Below are 15,947 nucleotides of genomic sequence, written 5' to 3'. Positions count from 1 at the left end.
GTTTCAAGGTCAGAGGATTTTCGACTAATTGGTTTAACAGTGCAGATGTATACTGACACCACACTTCTGCACATGAATTGCATAGTGGCGTAGTGGTTAAAAACACTGTCACACGAGAGACCCTGGTTTAAATCCATTGGAGGGCAACCTCATTCATAATTACAGGCCAGGCGAACTAGGCATGCCTGGTTCCTTTTCTTGTTTAGGAATAGATAAGGGGAACTTCTGAGATGGATATGACACGTGGGAGAACAAACATTAAATTAGTAATTTGTTAGTTCAGCCATATTTTGGATAGAAGTGGAATAGCAGAGACATATGCAAACATTCAACAAAGTTGGAACACCTCCCCTGTCCGGCAGCAATTATCTGACAGTTTTTTGACTTTGGTTTATCACACATTACTTACAATGACAAGGTACAAGACAAATGTATGCTTCACTGATCTGGCCAATCATGTCAATGGACAAGGTGATGTTAAAATATCTAGTAACTAGACCATTTGTTATACACTTCATGTCACCAGATGTCACTAGATTTTAGATGCAGTATAAAGTTAGCTAGCTGGCTAGCTATGGCTGAGTAAACTAGTCTACCGAATTTGGGTTAGTTAATGTTAGCTTCAATGCTAGCTGTTTTTACTGACTCTAGCTGACTGACTCCTAGCTTATTTATGTGATGAAATGAGGACAGGAACATTGAACTCTACTAAATTGTTGCCAACTTTAGCAAAGTCATCAACTTTGTGTAATTTAGACTAAAAACACTTATTAAGCTCTTTTCAAAATCCCTATCCACCGTTCTACTTTTGATCCGCTCTTTTGACTTTTGGACATCAAAATGCCTGCAGTGTATGTATGTTGTGGATCAAAATAGCAACATTGTAAACAAATGCTGATATTACTTTACGAAGCTGCAATTCATGAATAAAGTATTGTTTCTTATTGTATAAAAAAGTACTAACTGAGTCGCTTTTCAGGTCCACCTGTGGTTTTCTCCAGCATTTGAAAGTGATGCTTGTATTTATCCTTGTTTGTGACCAAAATGTATCCCAATTCTTTTGGGACTAGTAAAAAAAAAATCTTCTATGGAGCAATACAACTGGCGGTGCTGTAGGCTATGCTTCCTTTATAAGTCTAAATCTTTCAGTTTTTTCTTTTGGCTAGAGAAGGAAGTTGGGAAAGTAGGTGAAGGACATGGTCAGATTTCCTGTAAAACAGACTGAATCTAGATTCTGTGTTCTACTTGATTGACAGCTAAAATCTCAACTGCATTTTACTTGGTTGTCAAGAGTCCAATCATAGTTTTCCTTGCGTACAACACTGCAGTCCAATCAGGAGAGCTCACAGAAGCAAACAATAAATACATATAACATTAAATAAATAATGAAATAAATTGAATTAACAATTAAATATATCATTAAATACATAAATGAACATTGAAAATACAATTTTATTTAAGACAAATAATGGTATTCATATGTATTTATTTTTGAAGAATCTTTCACAATTAGTCCTCAATACAATCTCAGTCGTGGAAGACTGCAACTCCTTTAGACTTGTCATTGACCTCTTGGTGGTCTCCATGACTAGCACACTTCTGGCCCAGATACTCAGTTTTTGTGGACGCCCTGCCTAGACAGATTCACAGTTGGGCCATATTCTATCAATTTCTTAATAATTGACTTTACTGTGCTCTGTTGGTTATTCATTTCCTTGGAATTGTTCTTATATCCTACCCTTAAGCTTTGATGATGACTTCGCAGAGACATGTGGGTCTGTATGACATTCATCTTTTCTCATTCTGGGATATTGAGAAAAAGTAAACCCTGGGAAATTCATATTTCACCATTGAATGCAATTCTGCCAGCTTTGTGACATTCATCTTTTGTCATTGACAGCTAGTGATGTACAGTTCGTGAACGATTCGTTCTATTTAGTGACTCAGGACTCACAAATCCTTTTTTTCTAGTGACTCGTTCAATTGTACAGTAGGCATAAATGACTCAACTAAACTAAATGACTTGAAAGATTCAAACTTTTTAATGAACGACTCGACAAGATCAAAGTCATTAGAAAGAGTCGAACTTCCCATCACAATTGACTGCAAAGTATTTATAAATATTTGATCTGCCAACATAAAGAAGCATAAATAAGCTAGCTGTCAGTCAGCTAGAGTAAGTAAAATATTTGATCTGCCAATCTGCCAACTGTCATGTTGCGTGTCACTAGTAATATGTCAACAGTGGTGAAAATATACATATATGCAACTGCATCATGAGTCTCACAATAATCCTTACCACTACAAATTGTTAACATATGGACATAAATGCAATGCTCTGCAATGCTCTTATAAATTATTGCAACTTTTCCACATACAGAATGTGGAACTCAAAAAGCAATGTTTGGAGCATAAAAATAAAATGCTCTGAAAGAAATGATTTGGTATGGAAATATTCAAACAAGCAATAGCTTGTTCTTGCACATTGCAGATGCCAATTATCATGTCAGTCTTAATGTAAAGGCATGGTACTTCCCATCTGGGTGTGTTTTCATGGTGTTTGATGCACAGAGTGAATCATTCCTAAGTTTCTATAATATATAATGTCTGAAGACCCATGGTATCAAAATTCACAAAAAGCAATTGTTTAATTTTGCAAGTAAGCAGTTGACTTAGTAACAATTACCTCAACAGCAAACAGTTGACGTTGTCAATGAATTTTCAATCACTTTAATAAATTATTTGTTTAGCAATTAGTTATGTTCAGAAATGTTCAATCAGCATCTATTTTCAACCCAGTTTGTAAACACCAATGCTTAGTATGCAGTTGCTAGCTAGGTACATACTGTGTGCTTTGGATACATTGGAGCTTTTGTCACAGTTCTGAGAAAACTAATTCCAGCATAATTTTAGCAGTATTCAATTTCAATCCCTGCTATCACAAGAAATTATTCTACTTTAAATATCAATGACATTTCCACTTGCAATGCAGCTTTTGCTACAGCAATGGTATAGTTTCAATTAATGAATTATCAATTATAAATATAACACAGTTGAGTGAAACTTTAGACAAATAAACCTGAGTAGTGTTGAGTGAAAATACTCTTAATTATCATAATAATAATACATAAAATGTATATAGTGCTCTTCAAGGACCCAAAGACGCTTTTGTTTTTATTGAAACAATGCAAGACATCAATGCATGAGACTGAAAAGATCTGTTTTAGGAGTTGAAATATACTGCATGTTTTTCTACAACTTGCTGTCTGAGTAACTTTACCAGCGAATTTAAATAGCACATATTAGGCACATCTCCAAAGTATCTTATCACTTTCATCTCCGCCTGGATCCAAGAGCCCTCAGGGTGTCCGAATGGGTGGAGGAGCCTACACATTAACTTCTGCCTCTCCCACTCATCTCCTCCATCCCTCCCACCGCCCTCCCTCCTCCTGCCCTGTGCAGCATATAAAGGGGTTAGTGGCTGGGCCTTTCACCAGTCTATCTCCTCCTAAGGCAGCCAGACTCTCTCAGCAGCCATGATGAATTCCAGATCAAACCTCTCCATCCGCAGTAGCAGCGGAGGAGGAGGAAGTGGTTGTGGTTATGGCATGGGCTCCTCTCGCCTCTCGGTAGGAGGTGGTGGAGGAGGTCGCAGTTGGAGTGGTGGTAGTATGCATGGAGGTGCAGGAGGTTCTGGCGTGCGCATATCTAGTTCATCGTATGGGTCCGGCGGTGGAGGTGGTGGAGGTTATGGTCTTGGCTTGGGAGGAGGTGGAGGTGGATTCGGCTTGGGAGGAGGTGGAGGTGGATTCGGCTTGGGAGGAGGTGGAGGTGGATTCGGCTTGGGAGGAGGTGGAGGAGGTGGAGGTGGTGGAGGGGCAGATGTGTCTGCGAACGAGAAGGCCACCATGCAGAACCTAAACGACCGTCTGGCCACCTACCTGGAAAAGGTGCGCTCACTGGAGAAAGCCAATGGAGAGCTGGAGATTAAGATCCGTCAGTTCATGGAGAGTAAGACATCACCCAGTGCTCGTGATTACTCTGCCTACTTTGTTACCATTGCCGACCTCCAAGATAAGGTATGTGACACATTTCCTTGTGGTAAGAATGATAAATGCATGCTGATGTCTGCAGTGTGACAATGGTTTTCTTTTGGGAGTGGGTTTATATGAATATGGTATTCACAATTTATTATCATTTATCTGCAACAAAATACATACCCAGAGCAATATAAGTATGATAAATATTCCAAAACTTTACTTCTCAGATCCAAGATGCCACCCGTTTCAATGGAAGCCTCTATCTTGGTATTGACAATGCAAAACTGGCTGCAGATGACTTCAGAACCAAGTAAGTATCCGATACCATCCACATATACAGTGAACCTATGTAGAAAAGGAAATATATTTGCAGGACCACATTGTCCCAAAAAGATTTAAGGAGTCTGGTTTTACTTTCAAATTAATCTGTGAATCAGTTACTAGAATCGATTGAAAAACATAACTAAGATGGAGAAAACAGAGAGCTAGAATCTACAAATATCATTGGTATTTTTGCAGAATTTATTTTTGTTGTTTTCTTAACCAATGCTTTCCATCTGTCAGGTATGAGAACGAGCTGGCCATGCGTCAGTCAGTGGAGGCCGACATCGCTGGACTGAAGAGGCTGCTGGATGAGTTGACCCTGGCCAGATCTGACCTGGAGATGCAGATCGAGGGGCTGAAGGAGGAGCTCATCTACCTGAAGAAGAACCATGAAGAGGTGGGTGTGGTTTAATGGAGCATAAATATACAACATCAAACATACAATGCCAATGTGCTATATGTACTGACCATATTAAACCGCTATGGGATTTCGTTTGACCATCATTGCTGGCTTTTAATCTAATTTGTTCAAGTTTATAATAAAGAAATGGGACAGGTTTTTACCATCAGAAGGGTCCATTTAACTCTGTGTTTTTCCACAGGAGCTGCTAGCGTCGAGGTCTCAGATGTCTGGTCAGATCAATGTGGAGGTGGACGCAGCACCCCAGCAGGACCTTTCCAAAGTCATGGCTGAGATCCGTGAGCAGTACGAGGCTGTTAGTGCCAAGAATCAGCGAGAACTGGAATGCTGGTTCCAGACTAAGGTAGAACTTCTAGAACCTTTAAACTCGGCTCTTGAGGATGTTTCTGTACTTCTAGTTTGTAACATTGTCACACAATCGTAGTATTAGTTGTGATCCTGTAATGGTTGAACACTTTTTTTACAGTCAGAGACATTGAACAAGGAGGTGGCCTCCAGCACAGAGGTTCTCCAGAGCACCAAGACCGAGATTTCAGAGCTTCGTCGTACACTGCAGGGCCTGGAGATCGAACTGCAGTCACAGATGAGCATGGTGAGTCGTCATTACTATCTAGTTTATGTATATAGCTAACCTCCCCATTTCTACACTTTAGTTACCACAGAAAGCTTTTTCAGGGTAACAGTAAACTCTCACTGCAGAATATTTTAAAATGTTTCTCCATCTGTCCTGGCCAATAGAAACAATCCCTGGAAGGTACGCTGGCGGAGACAGAGAACCGGTACTCCATGCAGCTGGGAGGCATTCAGAACCAGGTGACCATGCTGGAGGAGCAGTTAATGTCTCTCCGCAATGACATGGAACGTCAGGGTCAGGAGTACAAGATGCTGCTGGACATCAAGACACGCCTGGAGATGGAGATCACTGAGTACAGAAGACTGCTGGACGGAGAGATGGGCGGGTAAGTGGGGAGGGATTGGATAAAAGAGGGGACAACTGAGAAGGAGAGAGATGTGGGAAGGTGTGTTGTTAGTAGGAAGGCATGACTTGGGACCTTGAAACAACTGATGTCTCCAAGCATGAGCCATGGTTTCATTTGAATCATTCTACAGTTATGTTATATTTAATAGGTTCTTATGATAACAGATAACTATGCTAACCATTGGCCTCAATTTCTTACAGTGGCGGCCAAAGTAGCTCCGGCTCAAAAAGCGTCACCATCAGCTCCTCCAGCTCTTCCAGCTCCTCAGCCAACAAAGCCCCCACCTGTGCCACAACCACCAGCACACGCAAGGTGGTGATCGTCACAGAGGAGGTGGTGGATGGCAAGGTGGTCTCATCCACGACCTCACAAGGTCCCGTAACCACATCAACAACCAGTAAAGAAACAGATAAATAGAATTGCTAGAATGGGTAAAGCTCCTCAGCCATCCATCACTCAACGTTGCTTTGAAAAGGGGTTTTCAGTTCTTGTAATTCTGTTTCTGTAGTGAACACCTTCTACACAACAAAGTCAACTACATTGGATGGAACACTAACATCAAACCCAATTATGACTGGAATAAACATATCTGACACCAGTATTCTGTCTTCTGTGTCTTTCAACTTGATGTATCTAATCTGTCATCCTCCCATACATCCAAGAACATTGCATTTGAGGGACAATGTATTGCTTACTCCTCCGTTACTCCATTGAGCTATAACTGTTTCAAGTACTGTGGCAGCGTCTGAGAGACTAACAAGCACCATCTACTGCCACTATTATTACTCACTGCATTGGGTATAGTAAGCCAAAACAGAATTAAAGGCTAATAAACCTGACAAATAAAAATGTATAAAGTTAGAAACAACAAATATTTGTAAGCTCTCTCCTGGCTAGTAGCTAAGTTAACAGAGTAAAAACATGGTTACCGGTTTTCCCCTTATTGAGTAGATACACAAAATCGTATAAATCACTTTAACAAATTGTTATAAATGTATAAAATGTTATGGATAGTAGACTGTGACCTTTTGTATTTAGTGGGGGGAAAAACTGCTGATCCCAAAACGTACTATAGATACAGTACAAATCATGTGATCACTGGATTACTTGGCAGATTACTTGGCAGTTGTTAGGTGTGCAAGGTGCTTCAATTTCTGATAGGTACATTAAGTAATGATTTGCGCTGTTCTCTTAAATAGAAATACTACCTTAAACAAGAAATTGAAAGTCCATGCAAACTGATAGACTGATGAAAAGGTTAACATCAGGAATATCTCAGGTACTCCAAACTATTTTGTAGAAAGAAATCTTTGAGACATTAATTACATTTTATCTTGCTTTTGATGTTCAGAATGTTCACACTTTTTTCCTTTCCAGGTGAGCTGACACCATGTTTATTATGTCTCTTAGACAGGATTAAACACAAGTCATTGGTAATGAGAATGCAATATATATCTGCTTACAGTAATATTCTTCCTCTCAGATTCACAGAGTTAATTAATGATAAAGCACACCAGTTCCATACAGTCTATTCTTACTGAACCATATACAGTGCCTCCAGAAGGTCTACAAACCCTTTAACTATTCTACTTGTCCACATTCTCCATGAGCTTAATGGGATTTTTTGTTATTATTGTAAACATAATTGTATACTTACAATAGCTTTCCTATCTATCATTATTGATATTTTGTAATAGCTCAATTATCTAAGCTGTTAACCAATCAAAAACACAATAAATGATTCCTACATCCGGATGGGTTTACGTTTGGAGAAAGCAAAAGGATGCCTTCAGTCCACAATGTCTACTGCCAATTGTTAATCATGGTGGGGAATTCGCAGTGGTATGGGCAGCCATCTCATGGGATTCATTGGGACAGATGATTGTTCTGCCTGGTGCACCTTATGGGTCAAACACTGTTCCCTCATGATGTTCCAGTATTCCAGGATGATAACGCCCCCATAGACACTGCTACAAAATTAAAGCTTGATTCAATGAACTCCATTGAAGTCGTCAAACACCTTGTACAGCCTCTGCAATCGCCAGATCTGAACATCACTGAACCTTTATGGGAAGTTCTGGAGTTCTGGATTGAAGAATCCTGCAACACGCCACGACACGCGGTTCAGGATTTTCCAAGGACAGAAGCTGTTGTAAATGCGGACGATGCCCCTACTCCTTATTAGGTCTGTTTTTTTCTGTTACTTTGTCCACCCCGGTAATTGTCATCACACGTTTTACTTAAACCTTGCTTCCAGACTGTACACGCTCAAAATCACTCAAGACTCTCATGAAGAATCATTCGGCTTGGTGTTGACACTGCCCAGTGTTCTGAACAAATGGCTCCCTTTTCTTCATGTATAGCTCTGTTGAACAGACATTAAGATATTGTGCATCTAGTGATTATGATTGTCATATTACAGTACACCTAGGAATGTAAAGTCAAGTCCAATCAGCCAGTTTCAAAATAAATACAAGCAGAGACTTGACTTCTCATCCATGCCTGTTCGGTCCGCCAAATTCCAATAGGACTCACTTGAAAATATGCATGTATTTGTTCCTCTATATTTGTATATTATATAATATTATTAGTTTGTTTAGTGCTGTAAGTCTCATGCTCACTATTGGTCACATTTCAGAATGTTTCCATTCGGCACAACAGAGGGGAAAGAGAGCGAGGGTGTGTGTGTGTGTGTGTGTGTGTGTAAGAGCATTTGTGTTTGCTTGTGTGGAGTAATGTATACAGTACTGTACAGGTCTTGGGCACCTGAATATCAAACTAAGGCCTTTTATTGGGGTAGTAAGTGTTTAAATAAAAAAATATATAAATACATTAATTTAATATATATTATAATTTTTTTTACATATTGTCATGTCCTGGCTATGCCTCTAGCCATCTCTGCGCTGGGCTGGGACCATAGTCAGGACTGGACAGAAAGTGGTGCCTCTTGGGACCGCTAAATCCATTTTGGTCTCCCCAATTGGAGGCAGGTGTAGATCGTTGCCACCAATTGGGGAACCTTTTTGTGTTCAATGTTTGTCCACACCTGTTTGTCCACACCCAATGTGCTTATGCTTGTGCTACTAGCGCTATGTGTTCGGTTGCTGCTGTGTTTTTGGTTTCCCACATTAAACTATGGATTAATACACACTCGTCTCTGCGCCTGTGTCCTGCCACCACAACCGTGACAGAATAATCCACCAAACAGAGACACAGCAGAGATGGACGGTAGGGGAACTCCTTGTTGGCCTGACAGCGACACCGAGGAGGAGGAGAACCCCTATTGTCCCCCACTGCAAACCTGGCCAGCCCAGCGGTGACCCTGGAAGAGAGGACAACAGAGGCGACGTCACCGACCTGCCGTGATTCAGCCCCAATACATTTTTTGGGGGGCACTGTGGGGGCATGCGAAGGACCCCAAGGCTTGGCTGCCACCCCTGGAGGGGTGGGAAAACGAGCCCTTGCCACTGCTCACATTGGGGGTGATTGAGGTGCCCCAGCAACCTTGGCAGCAGGAGGTCCCAGTGGCAACGGAGAAGGGGGACCGCATAATACTTCGGCTTTCAACATGGGGAGATGAGCAACCCCCCGAGGGGTTGAAGCAAAAGCCCCTGGATGAGCAAGCAAGATGGTGGAGGGCGTGGCTAGACCTGCGGTTCCTCAGGTTGCCGGTTGACCGACGTGAGCCTCCAGCGCCCCCTCTATGCCCAGTGCCAGCTCCAAGGTGTTGGGCTACACCACAGATTGAGCCTGTAGAAGCCCTCCCGGCCATCGGTAAGTGTGAGGACTGGTGTGGCTTCCATGACCCACCGTACCTGTTCTCACCACCAGTGGTGGAGCCCCTGGCCAGCCTGGAGCAGCCAACACTCTCTCCACATCCGGTGCCAGCTCCAAGGCGCCGAACGCCCCCTGCTGCCAAGTGGCCGCCGCAGCCTGAGCCCCCTGCTGCCAAGTGGCCGCCGCAGCCTGAGCCCGCCGAAGGACTGGCTGCCGCCTCGGCCTGCAGTGCCCTCTCCTGCCCAGGAGCTGCCACCTTCGACCCGCAGCCCCCTTTCCTGCCCAGGACACAAATAAACATTTACTATCCAAATTAATGATTTTAGTTCGACTCCGGTGCCTGAGAGTTTTGCACAATAATGTATGTGGATATTCGATTTGTGTATGTAGGGTGAGGTGGGACTGCAGTTCAATCAGAAGACTCTGGAGGGTGCTCTTGTGGACTGCCTACTCTGTGAGTCTAGAAAAGGGCTGTTCATTATCATGACTTCAATCTCAATTGTGGCCAGCTTTACTGGTAAAAACATATGGTGTCAAATACATGAAAACAGTCTCAAAAAAGACTTGCATGCAGGCAGATGCAACATTAAGGACAAAAATTATAGTCACACTCGTAGATAATTCAAGCCAACTAGACAGAATTTCAATGGAAAAATGTTCAGTAGCAACCGCCGTCAAACATGTCTTTGCTAACAGCTAGGTTTTACGCTGACAATTCACCTGGCTCCAAACTAGGTGTGAACCCATGACCCTCTGCTCACAAGAACTAATGTTTGAGCTATGTTGAGTTAGCAATCATATTTGAGTAACATGCAATTGTTTTGCAAAGGCAAACATCTTTTAAGTGAACATGTCTGTCAAGGCGCACACGCGACTTTTGACACTGATTTGAATCCCTACAAGCCGGTTAATAAAATTCACCCAAAGAGCTGAATAAAAGAGGTCTTTAAGTACTCCAGGTTAACTCTACAATAAGTGTCAAAGGGAATAAGTCAAATGTCAGAACGAGCCACCACAAACTTTGTCTACATGGGAGGTCAGTAAAGAAGAAGCCTGGACTCTCAAAAAATATAAGACACAACTGTTTGCCAGACACCTGTGTTAAGACCAGAAATTCTGGAACAATGTGCTCTGGACAGGCGGGCTGAGTTACGCGGTCATAATGCCAAATGCCTTGTTTGGCAAAAACTAATCTTAAATCAGCCCACACCCAGATTTGTCCATCAGACTGCCAGATGGTGAAGCGTGATTCATCACTCCAGAGAACATGTTTCCACTGCTACAGAGTCCAGTGGCAACTTGCTTTACACCACTCCAGCATACACTTGGCATTGCACATATTGATGCGAGGCTTGCATTCAGCTGCTCAACCATGGAAACCCATTTTGTGGCCCCACTCGGTGAGTTTGTGTGGTCTGCCACTTTGTCTCTGGGCTGTTGTTACTCCTAGACACTTTCACTTTACAATTAGCACTTACAGTTGACCGGGGCAGATGCAGTAGGGCAGACATTTCACAAACTGACTTGTGGCAAAGTTTGCATCCTCTGCTCTGAGAGTGCTGCGTTTTAAGTCACTGAGCACTTCAGTACGACCCATTGTACTGCCAATGTTTGTCTATGGAGATAGCATGGCTTTGTGCTGGAATGAATGCACCTGTGGTTAATGGGTGTGGCTGAAACAACTGAACTCAGTAATTAGTAGGGGTGCCCACATACTTTTGGCCATGGGTTACATTCCTCAGGAAGTCTTTGCGTGGTAAGGATTTGTAACCCCATATTATTTGGGTTTTATTTAAGATAAGGTTCATTGGTTAAATTTATTCTCCAAAAATGGCGATGTATTAACTGCAATATATTGAGAAAAAATGTCAGCCCTTCAACAATAATCTCATTAATGCAATTTGCTGATTTCCCATGTGATATGTTTCCATTAATGCATTTAGAAAATGTAAAGGGACATAGGTTTTAATCTCATTGATCAACATCTCAACCAGATATTACCTAAATGTTTTGGCTGAAAATAAGTGTTGTGCCCTGTGGGATGTGTTGTGCCCAGTGGGATGTGTTGTGCCCAGTGGGATGTGTTGTGCCCAGTGGGATGTATTGTGCCCAGTGGGATGTGTTGTGCCCAGTGGGATGTGTTGTGCCCAGTGGGATGTGTTGTGCCCAGTGGGATGTGTTGTGCCCAGTGGGATGTGTTGTGCCCAGTGGGATGTCACAGCAACGGACATGTTAGCATATATGCCATGGTGAAAATACCTCTACAATGGCTCAATGTAACTGTTGTCATGTTCTAATGAAAACACGCTGACCTAAAGACATGCAACATCAATGACACAACTGTCCGTTCTACTGCCAGTCATTAACATATGGACATAACTCCAATGCTCTTTGGCTTTAACTGACTGCACTTTTCCACATAAAAAATTAAGGACTCAAAACTCTAGTAAAAAAAGAGGACAGACTCTACAGTACATGAATCCCATCCAGGGCTGAGTGGGTTGTCATGGGGTACAGTGCCTTAAATGATGAATCCTAGGGTGCTATAAGATGGTAGAAGGAAAAGGTGCTTACGTCCTGTCCTACAGACTTTTACCTGGCATTCAATACTGTTGTGTGTAATGAAAATGATGCAAGATAGTGAGACATGAGACAATAGCAGGTCTGTTCGAGGGGAATGTTGGCTGGGCACCAGTGCTATAACATATCTTACCCTAAAAGTTGTCTTGGTAACATAACAGTTAAAAGAAAATAGTCATTCATTGTGTCAATCAATATGCTGAAGAAACATGGAAGATGTTCAGATGAACTCATTCACTTGGCAGAGCCTTGTCAAAGTCACTCTGTGTGTGTTGACGGACTGATTGACTGATCTACCTAAGGCTAATGCAAGCAGGCAATACAAGCACTATCCCATCTTCTCCCTCTAAACGCCCTCCCTCCTCCTGTCCTGTGCAGCATATAAAGGGGTTAGTGGCTGGGCCTTTCACCAGTCTATCTCCTCCTCAGGCAGCAAGACTCTCTCAGCAGCCATGCCCAATCCCTCCAGATCACAAGTCTCCTACCGCAGCAGCAGCGGAGGTGGTGGTGGTGGTGGTTATGGTATGGGCTCCTCTCGCCTCTCGATAGGAGGTGGAGGAGGAGGTCGCAGTTGGAGTGGTGGTAGTATGCATGGAGGTGCCGGAGGTTCTGGTGTGCGCATATCTAGCACATCGTTCAGGTCTGGCGGTGGAGGTGGTGGAGGTTATGGTCTTGGCTTGGGAGGAGGTGGAGGCGGATTCGGCTTGGGAGGTGGAGGTGGTGGATTCGGCTTGGGAGGTGGAGGTGGTGGATTCGGCTTGGGAGGAGGAGGTGGTGGATTCGGCTTGGGAGGTGGAGGTGGTGGTGGCGGCGGAGGGGCAGATGTGTCTGTGAACGAGAAGGCCACCATGCAGAACCTAAATGACCGTCTGGCCACCTACCTGGAAAAGGTGCGCTCACTGGAGAAAGCCAATGGAGAGCTGGAGATTAAGATCCGTCAGTTCCTGGAGAGCAAGACATCACCCAGTGCTCGTGATTACTCTGCCTTCTATGCTACCATTGCTGACCTCCAGGATAAGGTATGTGATATGTTTCTTAGAAAAAGGTGCTGAAAGAATGTTTGTGGTCTGTGACAATGTTTCAATTTAGTTGTGGTGGTATAAACACTGCATTGGGATGTTTATGTAACAAGATGCATTACATAAAATATCACAAAGTGATATGAGAATGAAAATTTACATAGTTTAAATGTATTCAACCAAGAGCATCAGATATATATCTAAAATGGAATGCATACTGTATAATGTTATGACAGAATGGTATGATTACATTCCTTCATGGCCCATCCTGAAATGTTTTGATACTTTTTCTCAGATCCAAGATGCCACCCGTGTTAATGGAAGCCTCTATCTTAATATCGACAATGCAAAGCTGGCTGCAGATGACTTCAGAACCAAGTAAGTATCCGACTCCAACCACATATAGAGTTAAATGCATTTGCGTTCTATAAACCAAATGGAATATGGCTAAATGGGTGTCCTAGTACAATTCATTTTGATGAACCGATAGGAAAGTATATTGCATGGACCTTCATCTGACCCATAACCATTCCATCTGCTTCATATTGATAAGAAATTATTGTTATTTTCAACTGGAGCATGATAATCTATTTGATACTATTCTCACAGAGGAACATATTCAGGCAGTTTTTTTTCAAACCTAAACTCTCTATCTGTCAGGTATGAGAATGAGCTGGCCATGCGTCAGTCGGTGGAGGCCGACATCGCTGGGCTGAAGAGGCTGCTGGATGAGTTGACCCTGGCCAGATCTGACCTGGAGATGCAGATCGAGGGGCTGAAGGAGGAGCTCGTCTACCTGAAGAAGAACCATGAAGAGGTGGGTGTGGATTAATGAAACATTTTGATATACAACATCAAACATACAGTGTCTTATTCTATTACTATTCTATGTATTGATCATATCAACTTACTATGGGTCTTTGTTAGAACACAATTGCTGGCTTTTAAACAAATGAGTTTGAAGAAATAGTAGTTCATATTAAAGGTTAGGTTTTTACCATCAGAAAAATCTATTTAATCATTTAAACATTCCACAGGACCTTTTAGCGATGAGGTCTCAGATGTCTGGTCAGATAAATGTGGAGGTGGACGCAGCACCCCAGGAGGACCTTTCCAGAGTCATGGCTGAGATCCGTGAGCAGTACGAGGCTGTTAGTGCCAAGAATCAGCGAGAACTGGAATGCTGGTTCCAGACTAAGGTAGAATTTCTAGAACCTTTAAAACTCGGCTCTTGAGGATGTTTCTGTACTTCTAGTTTGTAACATTGTCACACAATCGTAGTATTAGTTGTGATCCTGTAATGGTTGAACACTTTTTTTACAGTCAGAGACGTTGAACAAGGAGGTGGCCTCCAGCACAGAGGTTCTCCAGAGCACCAAGACCGAGATTTCAGAGCTTCGTCGTACACTGCAGGGCCTGGAGATCGATCTGCAGTCACAGTTGAGCATGGTAAGTAGTAGTTACTAATCTGACCATGGATCACAGTTAAGAGGACATTAATTACACAACTTTTCCACAATAATCAACATGACCCATTCATCATTCTCTTTACCAGCTGCAAGTAGTTTTTTTTTCCACTGGTATCTTCCACTATACGTGAAATTTCAGACTTCATTACTATAGCTAATCTTCCCAATTCTACACATTCAGTTACAGCAGCTAGCATTGTGAGTGACTGAGAACCTTTCCATTTGTAAACCTACTCTGACACTTTCTGACCCATTTTCTCCATCTGTCCTGGCCAATAGAAACAATCCATGGAAGGTACGCTGGCGGAGACAGAGAACCGGTACTCCATGCAGCTGGGAGGCATTCAGAACCAGGTGACCATGCTGGAGGAGCAGTTAATGTCTCTCCGCAATGACATGGAACGTCAGGGTCAGGAGTACAAGATGCTGCTGGACATCAAGACACGCCTGGAGATGGAGATTGCTGAGTACAGAAGACTGCTGGACGGAGAAACTGGCGGGTAAGGGGGGAGGGATTGGATAAAGGGGGCAATAGAGACAGTGACACATGGTATGGGGTGTTGTATCTTTAGTTTTTAGTAAGAGGGCTGACTTGGGAACCTAAAACAAATGTAAAGGGACTGATGTCTCCCATACTGGTTTCATTTGAAACATTCTGCTGTTATCTTGAATAGGTTATTTTGATCACAGATGCTAACTATGTTAACCAACGGTCCTCCCTTCTTACAGCCTCGGCCTCAGTAGCTCCTCCTCCAAAAGCATTACTGTCAGCTCCTCCAGCTCTTCAGGCATCAAGCCCTCCAGCTCTGACACATCCTCCAGCACACGCAAAGTGGTGATTGTCACAGAGGAAATGGTGGATGGCAAGGTGGTCTCATCCAAATCCTCATAAAATCCCACAAACAAAACCAAAGAAACAGAATTGCTAGAATTGGTCCATTAGGCATGCATCAGAGAACAGTGCCTTAAATGTTCAGGAAATTATATTTCTGTGGTGAACACCTTCAAACTACACCTTGTACCACATGGATGGAATACCAACAACAGACCCTATTGTGAATGAAATAAAGATGCTCTGTTTTGCTGTCACCAATATATTGTCTTCTGTGTTGTTTTTCTATAATTGTTATGAGAAAGTCTGTGTGAGTGAGAGTAAAAAAAGCTTTTAGCACCTCCGGTATTACTCACTGCATCAGTTAAAGTTAATATTTTTGATGTATATAAACTCAGATATGTTGCGCCAAATCATTCTTCTGGTTATCAGGTAGCTACACAGCTTTATAGTTTCAGCGATAGCTATTTTAGTAAAAATTAATGAATGGTATCTAGTTCTGGGT

At 42.6% G+C, this 15,947-nt stretch overlaps 2 protein-coding genes across 2 annotated transcripts; both read left to right on the top strand.

Moving 5' to 3' along the window:
- Positions 1-3,479: 3,479 nt before the first annotated feature.
- On the top strand, positions 3,480-6,366 carry LOC105021471 (keratin, type I cytoskeletal 13). Its single transcript, XM_029122224.2, has 7 exons — positions 3,480-4,079; positions 4,268-4,350; positions 4,605-4,761; positions 4,967-5,128; positions 5,252-5,377; positions 5,524-5,744; positions 5,966-6,366. The coding sequence occupies exons 1-7, from the start codon at positions 3,537-3,539 to the stop codon at positions 6,180-6,182; spliced, it is 1,509 nt and encodes a 502-aa protein (XP_028978057.2). The 5' UTR covers positions 3,480-3,536; the 3' UTR covers positions 6,183-6,366.
- A 6,172-nt stretch (positions 6,367-12,538) lies between these two features.
- Positions 12,539-15,705, top strand: LOC105021472 (keratin, type I cytoskeletal 13-like). Its single transcript, XM_010889178.4, has 7 exons — positions 12,539-13,141; positions 13,437-13,519; positions 13,802-13,958; positions 14,179-14,340; positions 14,465-14,590; positions 14,890-15,110; positions 15,340-15,705. The coding sequence occupies exons 1-7, from the start codon at positions 12,575-12,577 to the stop codon at positions 15,500-15,502; spliced, it is 1,479 nt and encodes a 492-aa protein (XP_010887480.2). The 5' UTR covers positions 12,539-12,574; the 3' UTR covers positions 15,503-15,705.
- Positions 15,706-15,947: the final 242 nt, after the last annotated feature.

This window comes from Esox lucius, chromosome 9, assembly GCF_011004845.1.
Source record: "Esox lucius isolate fEsoLuc1 chromosome 9, fEsoLuc1.pri, whole genome shotgun sequence".
NCBI classification, from domain to species: Eukaryota; Metazoa; Chordata; class Actinopteri; order Esociformes; family Esocidae; genus Esox; species Esox lucius.
The sequence above is the reverse complement of the archived record's forward strand: the minus strand, read 5'-3'. Positions and strand labels throughout refer to the sequence as shown.